This window comes from Garra rufa, chromosome 24 (assembly GCF_049309525.1).
Source record: "Garra rufa chromosome 24, GarRuf1.0, whole genome shotgun sequence".
Classification (NCBI taxonomy): Eukaryota; Metazoa; Chordata; class Actinopteri; order Cypriniformes; family Cyprinidae; genus Garra; species Garra rufa.
The window spans coordinates 13,105,612-13,129,178 of record NC_133384.1 but is presented as its reverse complement, the minus strand read 5'-3'; the positions used below and the strand labels follow the sequence as shown (position 1 = coordinate 13,129,178).

Genomic DNA, 23,567 nt, shown 5'->3' with positions numbered 1-23,567 from the left:
CCACACTATAAAACATTATTAATGTGTGTGTAGAGCACCTTCATAAAGGGCCTTGGAACAACACTCCTATAGAGTGGACCCTTACACCTAGACGTGAAACTATACTGCGTGCCTATAAGCAAGAAAAATTGGATCAGAAACTCACCTTGACAAAGTCTGCTTGTTAGCAGCAAAACTTTGGTCAGGGATGAACTGCTGGAATGACAGCAATTGTTTTTTAGCACCTGTTGACAGCAGCAGTAACTGTGTCACAGTGTCTGCCGTAACTCTGTCACAGGCTTTTTTCCTTTTCCTACCACACAGGGATGCACTGGCCTGACTGACAGCCTCATAACATTTGTTTATTAGTCTCATTTTTCCACTTAAGTTAAGCTTCACCGGAGCGCCACAAAACAAGCAGCAGCCTAAACGATGTCATGTGCTTAACCTCAGTCACATGAATGACTGTAAATAATCAATTAACAAATTTTACCATATCCTAACTGCATGAAATTAATCAGTGAAAAGGGACCGCCCACAAGATGAAAACAAATGTTGTCGTTTGTCCGTTTTCTACCCCTGAACCAAAAATATGAAAATCGAGCCAAAACCTTGTTTTTTCTGCTTATTTCATTTCAGATTAAAAACAAACTAATCAAAACTAAACTTAACAAGCTTAACTCACAGATTCAGTTAACAGCAATTAAAGGGTTACTCCACCCCAAAATGAAAATTTTGTCATTTATCACTTACCCCCATGTCGTTCCAAACCTGTAAAAGCTATGTTCGTCTTCGGGAACACAATGTAAGATATTTTGGATGAAAACTGGGAGCTTTGTGGCTGTCCCATTGACTGCCAAGTAAATAACACTGTCAAGCTCAGAAAAGTATGAAAGACCATGCTACCATACTTTTTCATACTTTTCCATTTGCCATCAGTGGTTCAACCATAATCTTACAAAGCTACGAGAATACTTTTTGTATGCTCCTCCGCTAGGGTGACGCAAAGGAGATGAATTGTTGAATAAAGTCATTATTTTTCTTTGGTTTGTTTTCTCGTAGCTTCGTAAAATTATGAACAACTGATGGCAGACAGACTATTTTGAAGACATCTTTTATACTTTTCTGGGCTTTGACAGTGTTATTTACTTGGCAGTCAATGGGACCGGTTTTCATCCAAAATATCTTAAATTGTGTTCTGAAGACGAATGAAGCTTTTATGGGTTTGGAATTGTTTAATTATTTAATTGTTGGGGTTATTTTATGGATTTTAGGCTAACTGTAATATTATTACTGAAATCTTAGTAATTAGTTACACTGGGCTACTAGTTCCTGCAAAAAGTAATATTATTACAGCAACTAAATTACAAGTAACTAGTTGCTGCGCAACACTGTTAAGTAATGATGGGCATTTAAAGCTAATTTGGCTTGCCGTATATTTCCGGATTCGTCGTGTAATTTGCTGACATATCTAACATCATGGACTAGTCAAAATATAATTACGATTCGTCGAAATAAAACTCTAGCTATATAACATATTATGGATAGTCAGAACGCAGATTTACATGACATCGCTTGTCATAAGTACAGTTATCTCCCAATAATATATTTACCATCTCTGACATGAGAGAAACAAATTTGAGATCGTTTCAAAGAGACTTTTATATTGAAATTACTTTGTGACGTCATTTAAAATGGCTGAACTAGATATCGGAAAACATTGTGATATTGAGTTTTGCAATCAAAAAGGTAACTTTAGGTTTTACGTTCTTTAACGTTTAAGCATTATCTACAGTCACTTCTAGTAGAAATTACAATACTGTTTCCAGGTTCATTATTTATTCAAACAGCTATTGTAAATATAAGATGTACCATCAGTGTGATGTGAGTCAGCAGCAGTCATCTGCTCTCATACTCATTACTTTTGTATATAAAAAAGGATTATAATTCGAATAATTTTTAATCATTTTCATGTTTTAATGCAGATTTTCTACCATTCGTATGCAGCAGCTGTTCAGGAGTTTTTTGGTAAGATTTTGTACCGCTGGCTTTGAAAACTACAATAAATTAATCTCAGATCTGTATTAATCTATTTAAAATTAAATAGTGCGGATCGGAGTAATAACAAAGACAAGAAGTGACTAGGCAGAAAAGTATGGTGGTCTTATCATGTCATTATGGTACCATGACATTTTTTGAATGCCATAAAAATAATATGGTAAATTCATTCACTACCATAGTATTACATTTCATGCTGTTACCATGCAGTGGTAATTCCACACTATACTTTATGGGGAAACGCAGGTGTCTCATTAATTATTGAATGAATTAGTGAATTAGTTTTGAATAAGACAGTCTGAGACACTTCATTCTATTCACTGCCATCATTGTTTTCTCAATTAACATTAAATCTCCTCTAGTTTAGAACACAGAAGCCGGGACTCTCACTCTTGTCCAGAGGTGAGTGAGAAATGATTTTACTACAGACAAAAAAAACAAAAAAAAATAGTGCAATATACAATGTTACAACAATAACACATGCATATATACACATAAACAAACACACATGTTATATAAATATAAATGTATGTATGTATTTCTGCATATGTAAGTGTGTGTTTCTTAAACTAATTACTAGTTTGAATGGCTGTTACAGATTATTCTCTTAACTCTTTTAGGTGGTAGGGAAGAAAGACATCTCTGAGTCTGGAGAAAGCACATTACATCCATGTAGCTTTGAGAATTGCAGAGGGAAAGAGCTGCTGCCTGTCATCTGCCCACACTGTGAAAAACACTTCTGCCTCACGTATAAAACCTCTCACAATCATCATTTAATAGTCATGCATTCCATACTTCACATTTCTGACACCACTGAAGTCTCACCCAAATGGACAGAGAGACTGTAGTAGAAAACCAATAGATAGAATCTCATTAAAACATTGTTTTGTGCATATAATCACAGCTGATGTACTAGGTGCTGTGTCCACATCTAAAATCCAGTGCTCTTCTACATATCTGACTTTTCATCTGGTTTCAGACATCGGCATCAGGATGACCATAAGTGTGAGAAACTGGAGACTCCAAAGCCTCGCATGGCTGCAACACAGGAGCTGGTGCAAAAGATAGTGGGTCAGTTTTTTTTTAGCACACAAACTAGTGTTTAGTACACTAGTTTGTCTTGGATTTAAGCTATTTGCATTTCTGTCTCCTGCTGTTTGGTGTATATTCTCTTCTTGTCCACATGAGGGCAGTAGCGTCTAATATTGAAGAGTTTGTAATACCAAATAATTCTTAAAAAGCCAAAAAAATAATCTACAATACCTCCAACAGAGTCAAAGAAGAATGCACCACCACGTAAAGGTAGAAAAGGAGCAAAAAATGCTGCAACTGCTGCAAAAGTTGCTCTGATGAAGCTTAAAATGCATGCATCAGGAGATAAAGGCCTGCCACAGGTATCAGAGTCAAACCTTATATTACAAAGTACCTTTCTTTGCATTAATTTATGACAAATATTACATCAGAAATTACTCCTCTGCAGACAGAACGGACGTATTTCCAGGTGTTTCTGCCCAAAGAGGCTAAAGACCCTAGTTTGCCCATGTTCTTCTGTAGTAAGTGGAGTGTTGGCAAAGTAGTGGACTTTGCTGCATCTCAGGCCAGTCTGAAGAACAACAACAACGTGCTCACAGCTAAGGTCAGCCATACAGCACCACATAAAACTTTATTCTATAGGACAGTGCCCCTATCCCTTCTGTACATTTTGCATGTCACCAATTTCAAGTTTTGGAGTCTCTACTTATAAGCTGAAGAGTCGAATCAGGTGTTTTTAATTAAGAAGACATGCAAAATGTGCAATGTTGGGGGCTATTGTTTTAGGATTTTGACTTTGTAACAAATTTATTTCTTTATTATTTTGTGAATACAATTCACATAAAACTATGCTTTGCACAGAAACTGCATTTGTGTCACCCTGAGACGGGTGAAGCCTTTAAGATGGATGCCAGCCTCCAGTCACTGCTCTCCCTTACAGACTGTCCCCTGCACAACGGAGGCAACATAATTCTGGAGTATCTGGATAATGAGAGCTCTGGACTAGATGATGTCACAGCCTATATATCTTCCTCCTGAGAGAAAATCCCACAACTATTCAAAAGAGTTGTATAGTAAAATAGTTTGGTTGGAAACAAAGGTTGTCAGATGTCTATTGTAAATTTTTTCCACACATGATTTGCTTATTTTTAATAAATGGGTCAATGGCATGATGCTTATTCTTTTGTTCTATTTAATAATTTATTAAAAATGAAACACAAACATGCAATTCACGCATGAAATGCTGTGAATATAGGGGAGAACGGGGCACAACCTAACACTTTTTGAATTTCTCAGTTTGTTTAAATCCATGTGGAGTTCAGAGTATAACTTTTTTTATCCACATTAATTTCACACTTGTCTAGTACAAATATGTCGCTTTGTTTCATAATTACAGTGTATACGTTTTTCGTTATTTACCTCGAAAGAAAAGAAGTGAAATGTTACAACATGCCCAGTAGGTGGGGTACATTGTAACATAACCATATGAGAGCTTATAAAATGTTATCTGGTCGAATGAAAAAAAAAAAACAACAAAAAAAACACGACAAACTAAATTTTTTTTCCAATAAACTAAAATTGTTAACCTTTTCAAATAAAATAATGGCGTTTTTTTATTAGAATAAAAAATAATCGAATTTTGGAGTTTGACAATGAACACATCGCAATGCTTGGGGCGGCCCTGATCGCAAAACACAGCTGTACAGTAGTAGTGCCCAAATAGATGAAACACATTTATAAATTCAGAAGAACACTTCACTCCCTCCACACACAGCTCTAATAAAACAAGAGACAAATAAACGAGCCAAAATGCTTTACATTTCTTGAAACAATAAATTCTGAACATTAAACATCGACTGTCAGTCATATTCACCTGTTTCTTGTGGTTTCTCATTAAAATCCATAAAAGTAAATGGCGTAAATTACATCGCTAATGTCACAGAACAGCACAGTGTAACACGCTGTTACAACTTTCCCCATCTTCGCAACTGGTTTGCAAAGCATTAATAACTGATAAACTGATAAATAGCAGATTGAAGATTAAAATAATAGCAGATGTTATCTCGTTTTAAATGAATACTAAAAACTGAGATGAAAAATTTACTTCAGCCAGAAATTTACTTTTACTATGGTAAAATAAATATTCAGCGAATATCTTCAAAAGACTTTTAAATTTTGGCGCACTTTTGTCTCTGTAGTGTTGCTATGTCAAGTAGTAAATACCATAAATTTGGTTATGCTAGAATGTGTGGAAATATTTAAACCGTATTTCAACCATTTTACTTCTGTGAAGTAAAATGTATTTTGATATTTAAAAAAATATCTGTATGCTATGACTGTTCTCATATCACAAAAAAGAAAAGAAGCCTCACTTTACTAAATAGTTTGACAATCTTTTATTATTTTACTATTAATAAATTATGTAAATAATTGTGTAATTATAATATAATCACCAATTGTACAGTGTACAGTGTTAGGAAAATCTGTTTTCTTTTTACTTAATTTAAAATCCTAAATTCTAGGAAAGAATTTGGCTTCCACACTTAAGTCATGAGAGAAATGGTGCATTCCTGTCAGGCAGAAATTATGTACTTATGTATTCTTCTCTTATCATTTAAAGCCATTAAGCAGGATTTGACACATTGATGTGTCCCCTAATTGCCTCAAATGTCTGAAGGCAGTCAGATGTTTTCTTTTGTAAAATTTCTTTGTGGAAAATGTTTATTTCACGTACTGAAATACTACATATACTGCATCTCACAATATAATGCATTCTGAAAGTTATTGTGTGAATTAAATATAATGAATTAAACACGACGATAAAGATCTTTTTTTTAATCAAATCCTTTGACTGAGCAACAGAACATCAGAAACTTACATCAGATAATCTGACATTTTCCATTTTCTCTTGACTTCATAGATCATTTGATAACATCACAAATGTAATTTTCCAAGTTATACATTTTTTATATTAGATACATTATTTTAAAGTTTTGAACACATTTTCTTAGTTAAGAACTAGTTTGTAAAGTGAATATTTTTTCTACAGAGGCCCACATACTTGTTATAAAACTAGATGCCAGTAATAGGTAGTAATATTTCACTTACTCATAAGGAAGATTAGGAATATTACCTGCTTTCAAACCTTTTCTTGCTCTTGTTTGGCTGTTGAAGGTCATTCAGGTTTAAAGGTTTATTATGAATCTGTAAATAAAGGGCATAGTGACAAAAGAAACAAATTAAATATGTATACAAGGCTAACATAATAAGTCTGTGCATAAGTATTAAAAGAAGACACAGAAGTCAAAGATGTCTAATATTGATTACCTTATTTTTGTGCAATATCAAGGGCAATTATGGCCACTAAAGGAACCGCTGAAGGTCTCTGGCTTGCGTTGGTGAGAAAGAAATAAAGAGCTGTCTTTAATACAACATTCAGTGGGAAATGTATGGCTCGTGACAAATCAAGAATCATCAGCATCAACAGACAGTATGTCTCTTGTGGAAGGCTTGTCAACAGCATTAAATGGAAAGTACATTACAATGTAACTTTTTAAGGTGACAAACCTGTCCCTTGACTTTTCAGTCATGAAAAATCTATTTTTATAACATCATTTTAAGTTATGCGAAATAATTTTAATCTGTTTTGTATATAAAAAAAACACGTTGGATACGCCATCTGGTACAACTATGACATTTAGGGCTCATCGTTTTTATTTAAGGTAATACATTTTAAAAAGTCATCATGTTTTTTTTCATATTTAAATATTTCATTGGTGTTACATTATTGTTTGAGTGACATAATGAGTTGAATATAAATAATGGTTAAGTTGTTAATTATAACAAGTCATTTAACCTTTATGAGGAAAATAATGTACTGAGCAAATTCAAAACTTAGATTTTGCAAATCTAAAAGGTTTCATATGATTTTCTAGTGCAATTCAAATGATTTTATTTAAACGTAAATTATAAATTATATATATTGTGACGGGCGTCCCGAGGAGCAATCAGCGTCGCCCTGGCAACACACAAGGACCAGCTGGATCCACTCACCGCGGACCAATCGGTCACGGCCCCGCCAGCTTTATAAGCAGCCTGCTTCAGCCAGAGAGTGAGAGACATCTCCAATGCACTGTGAGACTTACCTGACCGCTGTATCCTCTCCCTTACAGAGTCGCCGTGACCGCTTGGTCCCCCACTTCCGGGTTGCACGTTTTGGGGTTAAAGCACGTCCTTGCACCAACCCCCTGCACCGGCCACCGACACTAGGAGACACCAGCACCCAGGAAGAAGCCACCCTGCACCACAAGGAAGACAAGCTCACCTCTTCACTCACCGTATTGTTTGTTCTACTTCACACCTGTCAATAAACGCACCCTCCGGGGCTCACTCAACTCTTGTTCTGTTGTTGCTGTTCTCCGCCCGGCCACAAGGTGGTGGAGAATGCGGGCAGATCGTTCCTAGCGCCGGCTGAGAACACCAACAAACAAGACGTTGTTTACACCGCCATTTTGTTGCCCCTCTCACCTCCGGCTGTCTTTTTTCTTTCTTTTTAGGCTCGCTCCTCCCCGCAACGATGGAGGATCTTGTGAAACAGCTTACGGAGGTTAGCGTCCGCCAGCAACAATGTTTCGAACTGCTTACCGAGCAACACAGCCACATTCAAGGGTATTTGGCCGAATTACGCTTACCGGCCGCCCACAACATCCCTCTACCGGATCCTCGAGTCACCGCTGCCCGTTTGCTACCCAAGCTGACCGCAAATGATGATATTGAGGCCTACCTTAAGATGTTCGAATCACTCGCTCGCACCGAAGGGTGGGCGAGAGGTACTTGGGCTGCGACACTGGCACCGCTGCTTTCCGGCGAGGCGCAACGGGCATATTTTTCCTTACCAGCGTCTTCCCAAAATAATTATAATGAGTTAAAAAAAGAAATATTAGGCCGTCTCGGCCTCTCTGCAACCGTTGCCGCTCAGCGCTTCCATGAATGGGAGTTTAAAACACGGTTGCCAGTCCGCGCCCAGGCCGCTGATCTGATGCGGTTAGCCGAACACTGGCTACTGGAAGATTCACCCTCCCCAGCTCAAGTGGCCGAACGGGTGGTGGTAGATAGGCTGCTGAGAGCTTTACCCCGTTCGATGAGGCAGGCCGCGGGTATGCGGGGGCCAAAAACCATCGCTGAGGTGATCGACGCCGTGGAGCTGGCGGACGCAACCTACCACCGGGACGTCGGGGAGCGAGCGCAGCCATTCCTCCGGAGGGTGCCCCAGGAGCGACGCCCGCCGGAAGGCACCCCACGACCGGTACACAGGCCGACCAGCCCCCGCGACGAGCCAATGCCCACAGAGCCGTCAACCCCCATCAAAGCTTGGATGGCAGGCTGTGTGGTTCACCAGAAAACACCCCCTGAAGCGCCTACGGCCACTGTCAGGATCAGAGGGCGTCACTTCCGGGCCCTGTTAGACTCCGGTAGCGCAGTTTCCCTTGTGCGGCCCGCCACCCTTGGGCCCCGGCCAGCCTCCAAGGCTCTGATGCCGATCACCTGCGTCCATGGAGACACGCGCCAGGTACAAACTAACCTTCTTACCTTTCACAAGGATGGACAGGCCTGGACCTTGGAAGTCGGGGTGCTGAAGGACCTACCTGTCCCCCTACTACTGGGCAGAGACTGGCCGGGGCTCGACGCCGCCTTGGCCTCCACCACACAGCCTGTCCACTGCCGCCGCAAACCGCGGCCACCGCCGTCGCGGGGGTCCGGATGCCGCTCCAGCCTACTTACGACGGACAGTGGGAGAGAGGGTGAGTCTGCCGGCCAACGTTCTAATCTGTTTCACGATGTGTTTCAACAGGTTACTGGAGGAGGAGACTTTGGGAAAGCCCAAAAAGAGGACGACAGGCTCAAGCACTGCTGGCGGCAAGTCCGGGTGCTCGAGGACCAGGAAATTCTGCCGGCCCCTCACCCCCTCCCACATTTCATCGTTCGGAATGGCCTGTTGTACTGCGTCGCGGAGCGACGGGGGGAGGTTAAACGACTATTGGTAGTGCCAAAACAAAAGACGGAGATGGTCCTGGAGCTCGCCCACGCTCACCCTATGGCAGGCCATCTGGGGGCCCAGAACACTACCCAACGAATCCGGGACAGGTTCCACTGGCCAGGGCTGGAAGCCCAAGTAAAGAGCTTTTGCCAAGCTTGCCCTGAATGCCAACGCACGTCTCTTCGGAAGCCTCCCCCCAGTCCTCTGATCCCTTTGCCCATCATCGGGGTGCCTTTCGAGCGGATCGGGATGGACATCGTAGGGCCGTTGCCGAGGTCTGGCCGGGGACACGAACACATTCTTGTCATCGTTGACTACGCCACCCGGTATCCAGAGGCAGTCCCCCTTCGCCAAGCCACCGCCAAAGCCATCGCCCGTGAGCTGTTCCTGCTCTCCAGCCGGGTGGGTATTCCGTCGGAGATTCTGACCGACCAGGGAACCCCGTTTATGTCCCGGCTAATGGCTGACCTGTGCCGGCTGCTGAAGGTAAAGCAAATCAAGACATCTGTCTACCATCCTCAGACCGACGGGCTCGTCGAGAGATTCAATCAGACCCTCAAACAGATGCTCCGGAAGGTGGCGGCCGAAGACAAGAAGGACTGGGACTTGCTCTTACCATACGTTCTCTTTGGCATACGGGAGGTCCCCCAAGCCTCCACCGGGTTCACACCCTTTGAGCTCCTGTTCGGCCGCCAGCCTCGTGGTCTCCTCGACGTAGCCCGAGAGGCCTGGGAGCAGCAGCCGGCCGTCTTCCGCACCGTGGTGGAGCACGTGCAGGACATGAGGAGTAAAATCGACAGGGTCATGCCGTTAGTCCGGGAACACCTCGTGAAGTCCCAACAAGCCCAGCAACGCCATTATAATCGGCCGGCCCAGCCGCGGGAGTTCCAGCCTGGAGACAGGGTGATGGTCTTGGTCCCTAACGCTGCCTGCAAGTTCCTCGCCCAGTGGCAGGGCCCGTTTACCGTGGAAGAAAGAGTAGGCCCAGTTAACTATCGGGTAAGACAACCCGGCCGAAGACGACCCCTGCAGCTGTACCATATCAACTTACTCAAGAAATGGATTGGAGATAGGGACCAAGCCGTCGCCCTCGCCGTCACAGAACCCGCGGTTGTAGACGTCAACCCCCATCTGTCGGCCGCCCAGAAGATGGAGCTGCGGCACCTGGTCGGTCAGTTCCTGGACGTGTTCTCCGACACCCCCGGCCAGACTAATGTCCTCTCCCACGACATCCGCACTCCTCCCGGCGTCATCGTCCGGCAACGGCCCTATCGAGTCCCCGAGGCCCGTCGGCAGGCTATAGAGGAGGAGGTCCAGAAAATGCTCAAGCTGGGGATCATTGAGCCTTCCCGAAGCCCCTGGTCCAGCCCGATAGTCCTGGTCCCAAAGCCGGACGGCACCCTCAGGTTCTGTAACGACTATCGACGCCTCAACGAAGTCTCGGAGTTCGATAGCTACCCCATGCCCCGGGTGGATGAGCTCCTGGAGCGCCTGGGAAGGGCCCGGTACATCACCACCCTGGACCTGACCAAGGGCTATTGGCAGGTCCCCCTCTCTGCTGATGCCAGGCCCAAGACCGCCTTCTCCACTCCGTCGGGCCACTGGCAGTACCGGACCCTTCCCTTCGGCCTACATGGCGCTCCAGCGACGTTTCAGCGCCTCATGGACGTGATTCTCCGACCCCACCAGAGCTACGCCGCGGCCTACCTGGACGACGTGGTCATCCACTCGGAGGCATGGGAGGACCACCTCGATCGACTCCGGAGGGTGCTGTCCAAGCTCCGCCGGGCTGGACTGACGGCCAACCCCCGCAAATGCCACCTTGCCTTGGAAGAAGCCAGGTACCTGGGTTACAGAGTGGGAAGAGGCCTCGTAAAACCCCAGGAAGACAAGGTTAAGGCCATCCTGGAAGCACCACAGCCACGCAGCAAGACCCAGGTACGGGCCTTCCTGGGGTTGGCCGGCTATTACCGCTGCTTCATCCCCAGCTTCTCCTCCATAGCCGCCCCTCTGACAGACCTGACCAGGAAGGGGCAGCCCGAGCAGATACGCTGGACCCCGGAAGCGGAGCGCGCCTTCCAACAGATCAAACAGGCCTTAACCACGGAACCGGTCCTGCGCGCTCCGGACTTCAACTGCCCCTTCCTGCTCCAAACGGATGCTTCAGACACAGGATTGGGGGCTGTGCTCTCCCAAGTCCAGGAGGGAGAGGAGCATCCGGTGGTCTACATCAGCCGAAAGCTGACCCGGGCCGAGAGGAACTACGCTGCCGTGGAAAAAGAAGCACTCGCCATCAAGTGGGCAGTCCTGGAGCTCAGGTATTATCTTTTAGGCCGCAAATTTACTCTGTTTACAGACCACGCCCCGCTGCAATGGATGGCCCGGGCTAAGGACACGAACGCCCGGGTCACGAGGTGGTTCCTGTCGCTCCAGGACTTCCACTTCGATGTGCGCCACCGGGCCGGTTCCAGCAACAACAACGCCGACGGTCTCTCTCGGTCCTGGGCAGCTTATACAGGTCTGTCAGGGGTCACTCCCCACCCACCCCCTATCTCCCCCTTCTCTTTTCACCTCCAGGACCAGGACGTCGCTTGGGGGGGGGAGTGTGACGGGCGTCCCGAGGAGCAATCAGCGTCGCCCTGGCAACACACAAGGACCAGCTGGATCCACTCACCGCGGACCAATCGGTCACGGCCCCGCCAGCTTTATAAGCAGCCTGCTTCAGCCAGAGAGTGAGAGACATCTCCAATGCACTGTGAGACTTACCTGACCGCTGTATCCTCTCCCTTACAGAGTCGCCGTGACCGCTTGGTCCCCCACTTCCGGGTTGCACGTTTTGGGGTTAAAGCACGTCCTTGCACCAACCCCCTGCACCGGCCACCGACACTAGGAGACACCAGCACCCAGGAAGAAGCCACCCTGCACCACAAGGAAGACAAGCTCACCTCTTCACTCACCGTATTGTTTGTTCTACTTCACACCTGTCAATAAACGCACCCTCCGGGGCTCACTCAACTCTTGTTCTGTTGTTGCTGTTCTCCGCCCGGCCACAATATATATAAAAAAATGCATTTAAGCAACTGGCATTCAGCTTACTTAATATGCTGTACATCTACTTGTGCAGTGACTAATAATATTGCACAAATCCTACTGCTGTGTCCACAGTAATCAAGAATGAGTCAGAATAAATATAGCTGTCTTACTTGTCAACGATTGTGTATAAGTTATAAAGTAAAAAAGTCTGAAAAAAAAACCTGGTTTGTGTTTAAAATGCACCACTGAACTGCATAATGATGCTGTCCTTCGCAATAATTGTCTCTGAAATTCATGCCTACTCACACACACATACACACCCACACTGGTTAGACACACGTAATTGCTCATTGAACAGTAAGGATGGCTGCTAGTCTGGACTTTAGCACACAAAAAAAACTACAGTTGATCAATGCTTGTATCAACCCACTCTCTGTGTAGGCTAAGATTTACACCGCAAACATCCCCAAAACAGCACGGGGTGAATGGGGAATGATTGAAGTTGCTGTCTGTTTGGCGTGAAACCTCTTAATAAATCTGTCAAACATGCAGTCTCAATGAAATCCACACAGTTAGGTTGAAAAAAGTTAATTCACTTGATTTATTTATCATAGTTTAGGAATAAGATTAAATGATCTAACACAGATGGTTTGTTTAGGGATTGACATGCTTCATAATTAAAATTGAGATTTGTGTTAAGATAAATCCCTGCCTATTCTCGATAATTAAAAATTTAACTTAAAACTGTTACATTTAAATCTAGATAAATTCATATACAAACATGAAATTACAAAACTGATACATGACACTTTAACATTTTACAATAAGGTCTCATTTAACACTAGTTAATGTATTGACTAACAGAAATTGTGCAATATATATTTTTTCAAATATACAGTTTACAATTTAATAACCTTTGATGATGTTAGTAATTAATAGTATTTCATCACACCCTGAGAAAAGGTTATAAAAACAGGGCACTGTGTAGTGTTATGAAGGAATTTTCATATAGATTTTTCACAGGTGTTTTACCGATATCTTAAATTACACATTGTATTGTGTTGTGTTTTACGGTTAAAGGAAATGTATGTAAATTAACAGATAATGTGCTATCAGTTATTTTTCTGTTTTCAACAGTTTTTTATAGTGTATTGTTTGCCCATGTTAGTTCAGAGTACATTAGTTAATGTAACAGATACAACTTTTTTTTTTACAATCTATTAGATGATTTTAGATCTATCAGTGAATGTTGAAAGCAACATTAACTAAGATTAATTGATGTAAAAGGACTGTTCATTGTTAGTTCATGGTAACTAAAGTAGATAACTATTGTTAACATGATTCCTTAATGAACAGTTGTAGCTGAAGGTGGCATTTAAATAAATTAATACATACTGTAGGCTACATGCATAATGATTTTTCTAATTTTGATAAAATGATAGTTACCAGTCTGTGTGTATGGGAAAAAAGAAGAAAGTGACCAAACTAGATAATATAGATGATGTTGTTGTCAATAGTAATGCATTTAAATAAATGAATAAATAAATACATTCTTTCAAATGCTAGTGGAATAATAATGATTATCTGTCTAAGTTACACATTGTTACAATATCATGCATGTCCACATGTACATTTCATTAAATAGGTCAACAGGGGGCCATGCCAAAAAAATATATTTGACTTGATTCTGCCAATGATCTGATGATGGTGTGACATGACAAATGATTAGAAGATTCAAGGACCAGCACCACATCCTCTTGTACCACTGTTTGAACAATTTATCTTCTAGAATTTGGCAGTAAGTTTTAGGAGCTCATTTTCAATCTCTGCAAAATAGACTTTTAAGGACAGGAGATGGATTAAAAATTAACCTAACGCGGGGTTAATTGTAACACGTGGTTTAAATATTTCCACACATGCTAGCATAACCAAATTTACGGTGTTTACTAGTTGCCATAGCAACACTATGCAGAGAAAAAAGAGCGCCAGAATTCAAAAGCCTTTTGAAGATATCGCTGAATATTTATTTTACCATAGTAAAAGTACATTTCTGGCTGAAGTAAACTTTTCATTTCAGTTTTTAGTATTCATTTAAAATTAGACAAGTCTGCTATTATTTTAATCTCCAATTTGTTATTTATCAGTTTAAATGGTTTATTAATGCTTCGCAAACCAGCAGAAGACACTAACCTGTTTTAAACTCCAGTGGCGCAGATGGGGAACGATGTAACACTGTGGTACAATATGCCCCGCTGTTATTAAACTATGCTACTCTATGACATTAGCGGTGCAGTTTACACGATTTACTTCTAAGGATTTTGATAAGATACCTCAAGAAACAGGTGAATAAAGGCTGACAATCAATGTTTAATGTTCAGAAGTTTTTGCTTCAAGAAATGTAAAGCATTTTGGCTGGTTTATGTGTGTCGTGTTCTATGAGAGCTGTGTGTGAAGGGAGGGAAGTGTTTTTCTAAATGTCTAAATGTGTTTCATCTATCTGCCCACATTGTTTTGAACTACTGTACAGCTGTGTGTTGCGATCAGGGCCGTTCAAAGCATTGTTGCGATGGGTTCATTGTCAAACTCCAAAATTAGATTTTTTTTTTTTAAAACGTCATTACTTCATTTGAAAAAGGTAACACATGTATTTTACTGACAATATATTTTAGTTTGTTGTGTATATTTTTTTCATTCGATCAGATAACATTTTAAGCTGTCATATGGTCGTGTTACAACGTGCCCCTCAGATGTTACAATTTACCCCACCTACGGGGCATGTTGTCACGTTTCACTTCCTTTCTTTTGAGGTAAATAACGAAAAACGTATACACTGTAAATATGAATCAAAGCGATATATTTGTACTAGACAAATGTTAAAATAATGTGGATAAATATTGTACTCTGAACCCCAAGTGGATTTACATAAACCACGAAATTCAAAAAGTGTTAGGTTGTGCCCCGCTCTCCCCTATACCCTGTGAAAACCTTTACCTTTTGTCACAATACACCATGGAAAATAAAATAAACCAAGTTTAACTTTTTTTAAACTGCATGTACACATTATATCACTCATCATTAAAGTAAAAATAGCATTTAAAAATATTCTAGAGAATTATTAAAAATCAATCAGTGAAATGCCTGGTTTTCAACTTCTAGATTAAACACCAGACTAATTGCCCCACTTCACATCAATAGCAGTGATGTTGATTACTTCAGAATAAAACAAGCTGTTTCTTGAAGATTCCACTGTTAGCCGTGCATGGTACGGTGAAGAATTCACCATGGTTAGGAAAGTGCTTTCAAAAGACCACTGGGATAAAGTTGTAGAAAGGCACAAGTTATGAGAAGACTACAACAACATTTCAAAGGCTTTAGCTATCCCTTGGAGTACTGTTCAGAGCATCATTAAGAAGTAGAAAGCGTAAGGCACCACCAGCACATTGCCTAGATCAGGCCATCCATCCAAATGGGATAACAGAGCAAGGAGGACATTGATAAAAAAAACTACCAGGTGGCCAAAGACAACTTTGAAGGACTTACAAGGCTTTATGGCTGGGTCTAGTCAGTCTGTGCATGTGACAACTATCTCCCAAGCTTTACACAAAGCTGACCTGTATGGCAAGGTGGCATGAAAGAAGCCTTTCTCATTTGTGCTATACAAAAACACATTTGGAAGAGTCTGATACCTTCTGGCAAAAGGTGCTATGGTCTTATGAAACCAGAATTGACCTTTTTGGACTGAACTCCAAGCGCTATTTTTGGTGAAAAGCAAACCCAGCACACCACCCAAAACACACCATACCTACTGTGAAGCATGGTGGTGTGAGCATTATGTCATGGGGTGTTTCTCTTCAGCTGGGACTGGGCAATTGGTCAGGATTGAAGGGAAAATGGATGCTGCTAAGTACATCCAAATTCTTAAGGAAAACATGTGTCCCTCTGCTAGACAGCTGCAGGTCATTCACCTTCCAACACGACAAAGACCCTAACATACCGCCAAAACAACAATGAAATGGCTTATTTATAAGAAGGTGAATGTCCTTGAGTCCCCAAGTCAGAGCCCTGACTTCAAACCAATCGAAAATCTGTGGATGGGTTTGAAGAGAGCAGTCCATTGCTGCTCACCACAGAACTTGACTGAACTTGAGCAATTCTGCAAGAAAGAATGGGCAAATATTCCCCAATCAGGGTGTACAAAGCTACAGACATATCCAAAAAGACTGATGGCTGTAATTAAAGCTGAAAATGAACTATTTCAAAGAGGTATGATGATTTTCTATAGGCAATATGAATTCCTGAAAGAGTGGTACAAGAGGATACCTTTTAAGCTTGTCTATAAAGCATAGCAAAAAATCAGTCTTAATGTATTTCACAACACTTTAGCATGTTATTCTAATAAAGTGAGGGCAATTTTTTTTACGTTTTTTTTTTACCCTCTAACCTTGTACTTCCGGAGACTCCAGGTAGGTTGCAGTTTTGGAAAATGGTGGAGCTTGAGACTAAAGGGTTCCTGATTGTTTTACACCTAATAATTCACATTAATTCTTAATTCCTCTGCAGTTAACGTGTCTTTTCTTCTCCACCTGTTTTTGTCTGACCCTGCTGACCCAGTGAGCATTTCGCTGTCCAATGATCATGCCTTAACTTTGCAATTTCTGTATTGCATTAGTATTGAATATTTCTCATGGCTATTTAATCATTTTTGACTGAGTTAAATGTCTTGTTTTGCTCATTTTACCTGTAAAAGGAAACCTAATAATTATGCACACCTGAATATAAAGAGTTTTTCACTTCCAGACTTTATAGATATATCACTTATCAATGCAAAATTTATAGTAGTTAAGATAGATGTGGTTTGAAATAGGTAAAATGTGCTTGGAAAAAAATATAATCAGAATATCAACACTGTAAACCCCATTTCACACATTTTATAGTTTTAGCACAATCAGATGAAACATACACTGATTTGACCACAGCTGCAAAGCATGCTGGGTAACAAGCAGTGCCATGATGCTGGAAAAAAATCAGGGTGGGAAAAAGCACAATAGGGTTCCAGCATATTCAGTGCTTGGGCTGATAATGACAAGATTATTGGAACAGCAAAGCCTGTACATCTCACCATCTCATCTCTTGCAAATCATTGGATGGATACTACAGAAGAGAGGAGTTTTTGTGGTGCATCTGTTTGGAATGAGGGCATCTCATATTTGTAATATCATTATGGTAATAAATGCTGATAGATTTAAGCCTTATTTGCTGCATGTGGGGCGGTGGGGCTGTTTTCTCCTCCTCATTATCAGACATGCACCTGATGCTCACTGTTAGCTTTTTTCTGGAGCATAGAGCAGAACCACACATTCTTTTTTTTTAAATGGCTGTAACACCAGTGACAATACAACCACAAAATGCAAAAAAACATACATCAAACATTTGACACACACACACACACACACACACACACACACACACACACACACACACACACACACACACACACACACATGTTGGGTTTACATGTTTTATGGGGACATTCCATAGGCGTAATGGTTTTTATACTGTACAAACCGTACTTTCTATTGCCCTACACCTACCCCACACCTAAACCTAGCCCTCACAGGAGATTGTGCATACTTTTACTTCATCAAAAAAACTCATTGTGCATGATTTATAAGCCTGTTTCCTCATGGGGACCTGAGAATTGTCCCCACAAGGTCAAAATCTACTGGTATTCCTATCCTTGTGGGGACATTTGGTCCCCACAACGTGATGAATACCAGGTACACACACACACACACACACACACACACACACACACACACACACACACATGTTGGGTTTACATGTTTTATGGGGACATTCCATAGGCGTAATGGTTTTTATACTGTACAAACCGTACTTTCTATTGCCCTACACCTACCCCACACCTAAACCTAGCCCTCACAGGAGATTGTGCATACTTTTACTTCATCAAAAAAACTCATTGTGCATGATTTATAAGCCTGTTTCCTCATGGGGACCTGAGAAATGTCCCCACAAGGTCAAAATCTACTGGTATTCCTATCCTTGTGGGGACATTTGGTCCCCACAACGTGATGAATACCAGGTACACACACACACACACACACACACACACACACACACACACACACACACACACACACACACACACACACACACACACACACACACACATGTTGGGTTTACATGTTTTATGGGGACATTCCATAGGCGTAATGGTTTTTATACTGTACAAACCGTATTTTCTATCACCCTACACCTACCCTACACCTAAACCTAGCCCTCACAGGAGATTGTGCATACTTTTACTTCCTCAAAAAAACTCATTGTGCATAATTTATAAGCCTGTTTCCTCATGGGGACCTAAGAAATGTCCCCACAAGGTCAAAATCTACTGGTATTACTATCCTTGTGGGGACATTTGGTCCCCACAACGTGATGAATACCAGGTACACACACACACACACACACACACACACACAGTGATATAATGAAAGCAGGAAAAAGATTTCAGTGCAGCCTGTAAGAATTAAGAACACTAAACAAGCATGGCACTTGGAAGAATGCTTTATGGAGTGAAAAGACAGACCTTTCAGAACTAACGGATAAGCTGTATTTCTGGTGAAAAAAAGGCAAGGCTTATGAGCAGAAGAACAACATCACCATGATCAAACTTGGGGCCTGTTTTGTTATGGGGGTGCTGTTGCAGAAAGTGAAGATCTTGACTGTATGAAGGATATCATGGATTCTTAAAAAAAATAAGGCCATTTTGGCAAAGATTTCTTATGCCTTCGGTGCACACACTTAAGCAGGGCAACCATCGCAAAGTATCCACCTTTTTCCTAGCAAGCTTACTGCATTTTAAATTATGCACTTCTCTTTTGGGGATGTTCCACTTAATCAGACTGAAACAAATATTTTGAAATCATAAGGCTGCTCTACAAATAATACTTATCCATCAGTTTGACTGAATGAGCAGCACATTTTTCTTCATGTTCTATTTTCAGACATTTAACATTTACTTTTTTTATACAATGTGACATGAAAATGTCACATTGTATAAAAAAGTATCTATGGCAATGTCTGTTACATAATGTAGACATACATTACTATTACTATAGTAATTTGTTAATGCTTTTAAACTGTTAAATTTCATTTTAATGATCGATGGTTGAAGTGAGAGTAGAATAATGTCACCTCATTGTAGCCAGTAAAACGGCTTATTATTGCATTTATAGAGCAAACCTTTCACTGTGTAATGGAAGTGACTCTCATAAATTGTGCAAAGAATCATGGGACATACAGTGAGGCAAATAATTATTTGATCCCCTTCTGATTTTGTATGTTTGCCCACTGACAAAGAAATTATATAATCTATCATTTTAATAGGTTTATTTTAACAGTGAGAGACAGAACAACAACAACAAAAAAATCCATCCCAAAAATCCATTTAATAAGTGAAATAAGTATTTGACCCATTCGCAAAACCCTAGTTGGCAATCACAGAGGTCAGATGTTTCTTGTAGTTGGCCACCAGGTTTGCACATCTCAGAAGGGATTTTGTCTCACTCCTCTTTGCGGATCCTCTCCAAGCCAGCAGCATCCCTCCTCTCCCAAACACGGCGAGTTGAGTTGATGCCCAAAGAGCTTGATTTTGGTCTCATCTGACCACAACACTTTGACCCAGTTCTTCTCTGAATCAATGAAGACCTCGCCACCTAGACGGCCATCGGCACTTCACCACGGGAACCTCATAAGTTCTCTGCAATCTGACATTGGTACAAACTGCTGGTTTCGTCTGGCCAGAGGAGAACTGGTCCCCCGACTGAGCCTGGTTTCTCCCAAGGTTTTTTTCTCCATTTCTGTCACCTGTGGAGTTTTGGTTCCTTGCCGCTGTCGCCTCTGGCTTGCTTAGTTGGGGACACTTTCCAGCGATATTGTATACTATTTGAACTGAACTGGATGATGATATCACTGAATACTTTAATTGAAAATTGTTTACAATAATGCGTTACTTACACACTATTGTCCTGTTTAAATACTGTGAAGTTGCTTTGACACAATCTGTATTGTTAAAAGCGCTATATAAATAAAGGTGACTTGACTTGACTTGACTAGTTCTGGGCTGATTCCTCACCGTTCTCATGATCATTGAAACTCCACGAGGTGAGATCTTGCATGCGAATAATCACAACAATTTTTCTCACCTTCTCACCAAGCTGCTTGGTGATGGTCTTGTAGCCCATTCCAGCCTTGTGTAGGTCTACAATCTTGTCCCTGACATCCTTGGACAGCTCTTTGGTCTTGGCCATGGTGGGAGAGTTTGGAATCTGATTGATTGCTTCTGTGGAAAGGTGTCTTTTAAACAGGTAACAAACTGAGATTAGGAGCATTACCTTTAAGAGATCTTTTTGTATAAAAGACACCTGGGATGCAGAAATCTTGCTGATTGATGGGGGAACAAATACTTATTTCACTCATTAAAATGCAAATCAATTTATAACTTTTCTGAAATGCGTTTTTCTGGATTTTTTTTTTTTTGTAATTCTGTCTCTCACTGTTAAAATAAACCTACCATTACAATTATAGACTGTTTGTTTCTTTATCAGTGGGCAAGCATACAAAATCAGCAGGGGATCAAATAATTATTTTCCCTACTTTAGGTAAACACATCCAAAACTGACTGAAGCTTGGTTCAGGGATCTGTCATAGAATGTTCTTGAGTCGTCTCTGCAGTCTCCAGATTAAATCTCATTTAAAACATTTGGTGGGACTCGAAAGCAAGACAGCAGTAGCAATGTGAAAACCAAAGATTATAAGTGACCTGGGAAGCTTTTAAGCAAGCGATGGACCGATATTGCAGTAGAGAGTCTCAGAAATGTATAAGCACTGAGAGGCAACGTTTTTTTTTAGAGAATATAACTTTGAATAAAATAATTTTGTAGATGAATGCTTAGAGCCAATTAGATTCTTTTTGCTTATAAACTGAAATTCTTGGCCTCTGCTGTAGCTCTCAAATTTAAATTCTCAGTAAACCTGTGGGACTTGATGTGGTGTTTTTTAAAGAAGTTAATGTTGTGTGTGCGTCAGAGATCCACTGATAAAGTGCGTCAGGGCGTGTCTGATTCACAAACGGACAAGCTCTCTCTCATCGCTCTTTCACCATGATGGGTCCAAGTCAAGGGATCAAAGAAGTGTAAATGCTGATGGGGGATGAGAGGAGGAGGAGAGGAGGAAGTGGGAGGTGTGTGTGTGTGTGTGTGTAAGGAGGGATGTCCTGAAAGATTGACGTGATCTAATCCAGTTTGTGACAGACTCCTTACGATATATAAGCACAACATCTTAACATTCTTGAATTACTTGGACTGAAGAAGGGACTCTGAACCCAGAAACACCTGTTACTGAAGAGCAAACGTCCAAAGACACATGTAAGTCAAAAAACTCCTACTGACTTAATCAGTAGAGGTAGATATTAAATTAATTAAATTAGATATTTCCCAGCAGTAATTTGTTCATTTAAGTAAAGATATTTATATAGGTGAAAATATTTTTATTTTTTGTAATTAATTTTGTGTTAAGTTTTGAAAGTTATTGTGCACAAAATTATATATTATTTTGTATTATATTATATTGAGTGCTCTGTATCCTATTATATACAGTGCCCTGTATCAGACTCAGCATGCTGCCCGCCGCTTTGACTCAGCCCGTGACTAAGTGCCTGATTGGCTCGCGCTTGGGAACGGTCGCGTTGCTGCTGCTGCTAATTCTATCCGCCACTGAGACCTCTGCACACGGAACCACAGTCGAGCACGACCTTCATATCGTCCACAACGTCGATAACAGAAGTAAGTTTTTCGATCATTTTTTTTTTTTGTCATTGTAACGAATTTGATTTATCAAGAGAATGCCAGAAGCAGTGCGCAGTGTTAGTGGAGCAGCTGTCAGATGTCCATTCATTTAAAAATATTCCTAATACAATATAGCCTACACAAATTATTTTAATGGTATTCGTAATGCATTACATGCACTTTGTACTTTGTTATCTTTTCACTGTCATTATATACATTAACACATAAATGTTAGCCTATACAATCTAAAAAGAAAATCTTTTTAAATGAACAGAAATGATCTGACATTAACAGTATATTTGCGCCTGCAAACGTTATAGCTCGAGACATTATTTCATTAACCGATATTAATGTTAACAAACCAACCTGACTGAATTTCTTAAATATGCTTTGAAGGTTAAAAACACCAATGAAAAACATTAATAATGCAGATAGTAAAACAGAAGTGACTTAGCTAACAAACCTGTTAACAAACATCATCAGGGGACTTATTTTTTACCTACTAAAACCTACTGTAAAAGAATAAATGAACTGAGTAAATGATGTGTAAATATATGGTAGATAATGTGCAGTTACCAGTTAATAGTTTTATTGTGGTATTTTTATCTTTTTAAGTAAAATCACAACTGTGCAGTAGCAGTTTGCTAATGCTGATTTTTTTTTTTTAATTAAAAATGTACTTTAATAGAGTATAATACATTCTAGCATTAATAACGTCAAAAATGATGTTGTTCATTTGTTTTTAATGTATCCGTTTAAATGCATTTTATAACTGGGCATTAGGAGAACTTATTATAAACTGATTATAAGACATGATGAATGTATTTTAATAAGGCATTATAGAGAAGCTTCATAGGATCTTTCTAGTTGTTTACCTTATTAGAGTAAAACTCTAATTAGATTTATGATGGACAATAAAACAGACCAAGATTATTTGTAATATGTGCTGAAACGCCAAATATGCACTTCAATAGTAACAGTTGTCTTGACCTTTCCCAATCAGGTCCAGAGATTGACCCGTTCTGGTATGTGGGGCGTGGTGTGAGACCTATCGGGCGGTTTGGGAAGAGACAGAGTGGAGGTGGTCTACAGCCGGTGGTCAAATCTCTGGAGCTCTTGTTGAACACTCTCAGGAATAAGGAGAGTTTGAGGAGTGCGCTGGCAGAGGAGGAGTCAGACTGGTTACCGTGAGATCTACTACCTATAGCGACCTGCTGCCTGTAATATTTAGGTGTATTAGTGTGTATAATTAATCACAGTTTTCTCATTCTTTCCCTGGCTGTGTATCCCTCAATATTTATTTCCAATAAACTGACTGGCAAGTGAAAATATCTGTACATATTACAAATACAATCTATATTAATAAATAAATCAACAAATGTATGTATGTATATTTGTAGTTTATTGTAATAGAATATGCAAACTACTGCTCCACAATTAAATTACAATAAAATTGTTCAAATATAATCTACCAAAGAACACAAACATCTCAGAGTCTCTTCAGGAATGCAAACTTTATTCATATTTATTTGAACACTGCTTGTGTCAGAACAAATTTGGCA

General features: G+C 40.8%; 2 protein-coding genes across 2 annotated transcripts; both read left to right on the top strand.

Annotated features, from left to right (window-relative positions):
- Window positions 1–1,672: 1,672 nt before the first annotated feature.
- Window positions 1,673–4,238, top strand: zfand1 (zinc finger, AN1-type domain 1). The gene is made up of 8 exons (XM_073831188.1): window positions 1,673–1,728; window positions 1,965–2,007; window positions 2,400–2,439; window positions 2,658–2,785; window positions 3,017–3,108; window positions 3,310–3,431; window positions 3,518–3,673; window positions 3,931–4,238. The coding sequence occupies exons 1-8, from the start codon at window positions 1,674–1,676 to the stop codon at window positions 4,105–4,107; spliced, it is 813 nt and encodes a 270-aa protein (XP_073687289.1). The 5' UTR covers window position 1,673; the 3' UTR covers window positions 4,108–4,238.
- Window positions 4,239–21,478: 17,240 nt separating this feature from the next.
- Window positions 21,479–23,438, top strand: prlh2 (prolactin releasing hormone 2). The gene is made up of 3 exons (XM_073830918.1): window positions 21,479–21,585; window positions 21,817–22,002; window positions 23,009–23,438. Exons 2-3 carry the CDS (start codon window positions 21,837–21,839, stop codon window positions 23,194–23,196), a joined length of 354 nt encoding a protein of 117 aa, XP_073687019.1. The 5' UTR covers window positions 21,479–21,585; window positions 21,817–21,836; the 3' UTR covers window positions 23,197–23,438.
- Window positions 23,439–23,567: the final 129 nt, after the last annotated feature.

Bases quoted from the DNA above. Each gene is read 5' to 3' on its own strand.
- zfand1 (XM_073831188.1), top strand. From the start codon at position 1,674: ATGGCTGAACTAGATATCGGAAAACATTGTGATATTGAGTTTTGCAAT. The intron at 2,008-2,399 runs GTAAGATTTTGT...AATCTCCTCTAG, and splicing joins AGCTGTTCAGGAGTTTTTTG to TTTAGAACACAGAAGCCGGG. The intron at 3,109-3,309 runs GTCAGTTTTTTT...TACCTCCAACAG, and splicing joins GCTGGTGCAAAAGATAGTGG to AGTCAAAGAAGAATGCACCA.
- prlh2 (XM_073830918.1), top strand. From the start codon at position 21,837: ATGCTGCCCGCCGCTTTGACTCAGCCCGTGACTAAGTGCCTGATTGGC. The intron at 22,003-23,008 runs GTAAGTTTTTCG...TTTCCCAATCAG, and splicing joins CCACAACGTCGATAACAGAA to GTCCAGAGATTGACCCGTTC.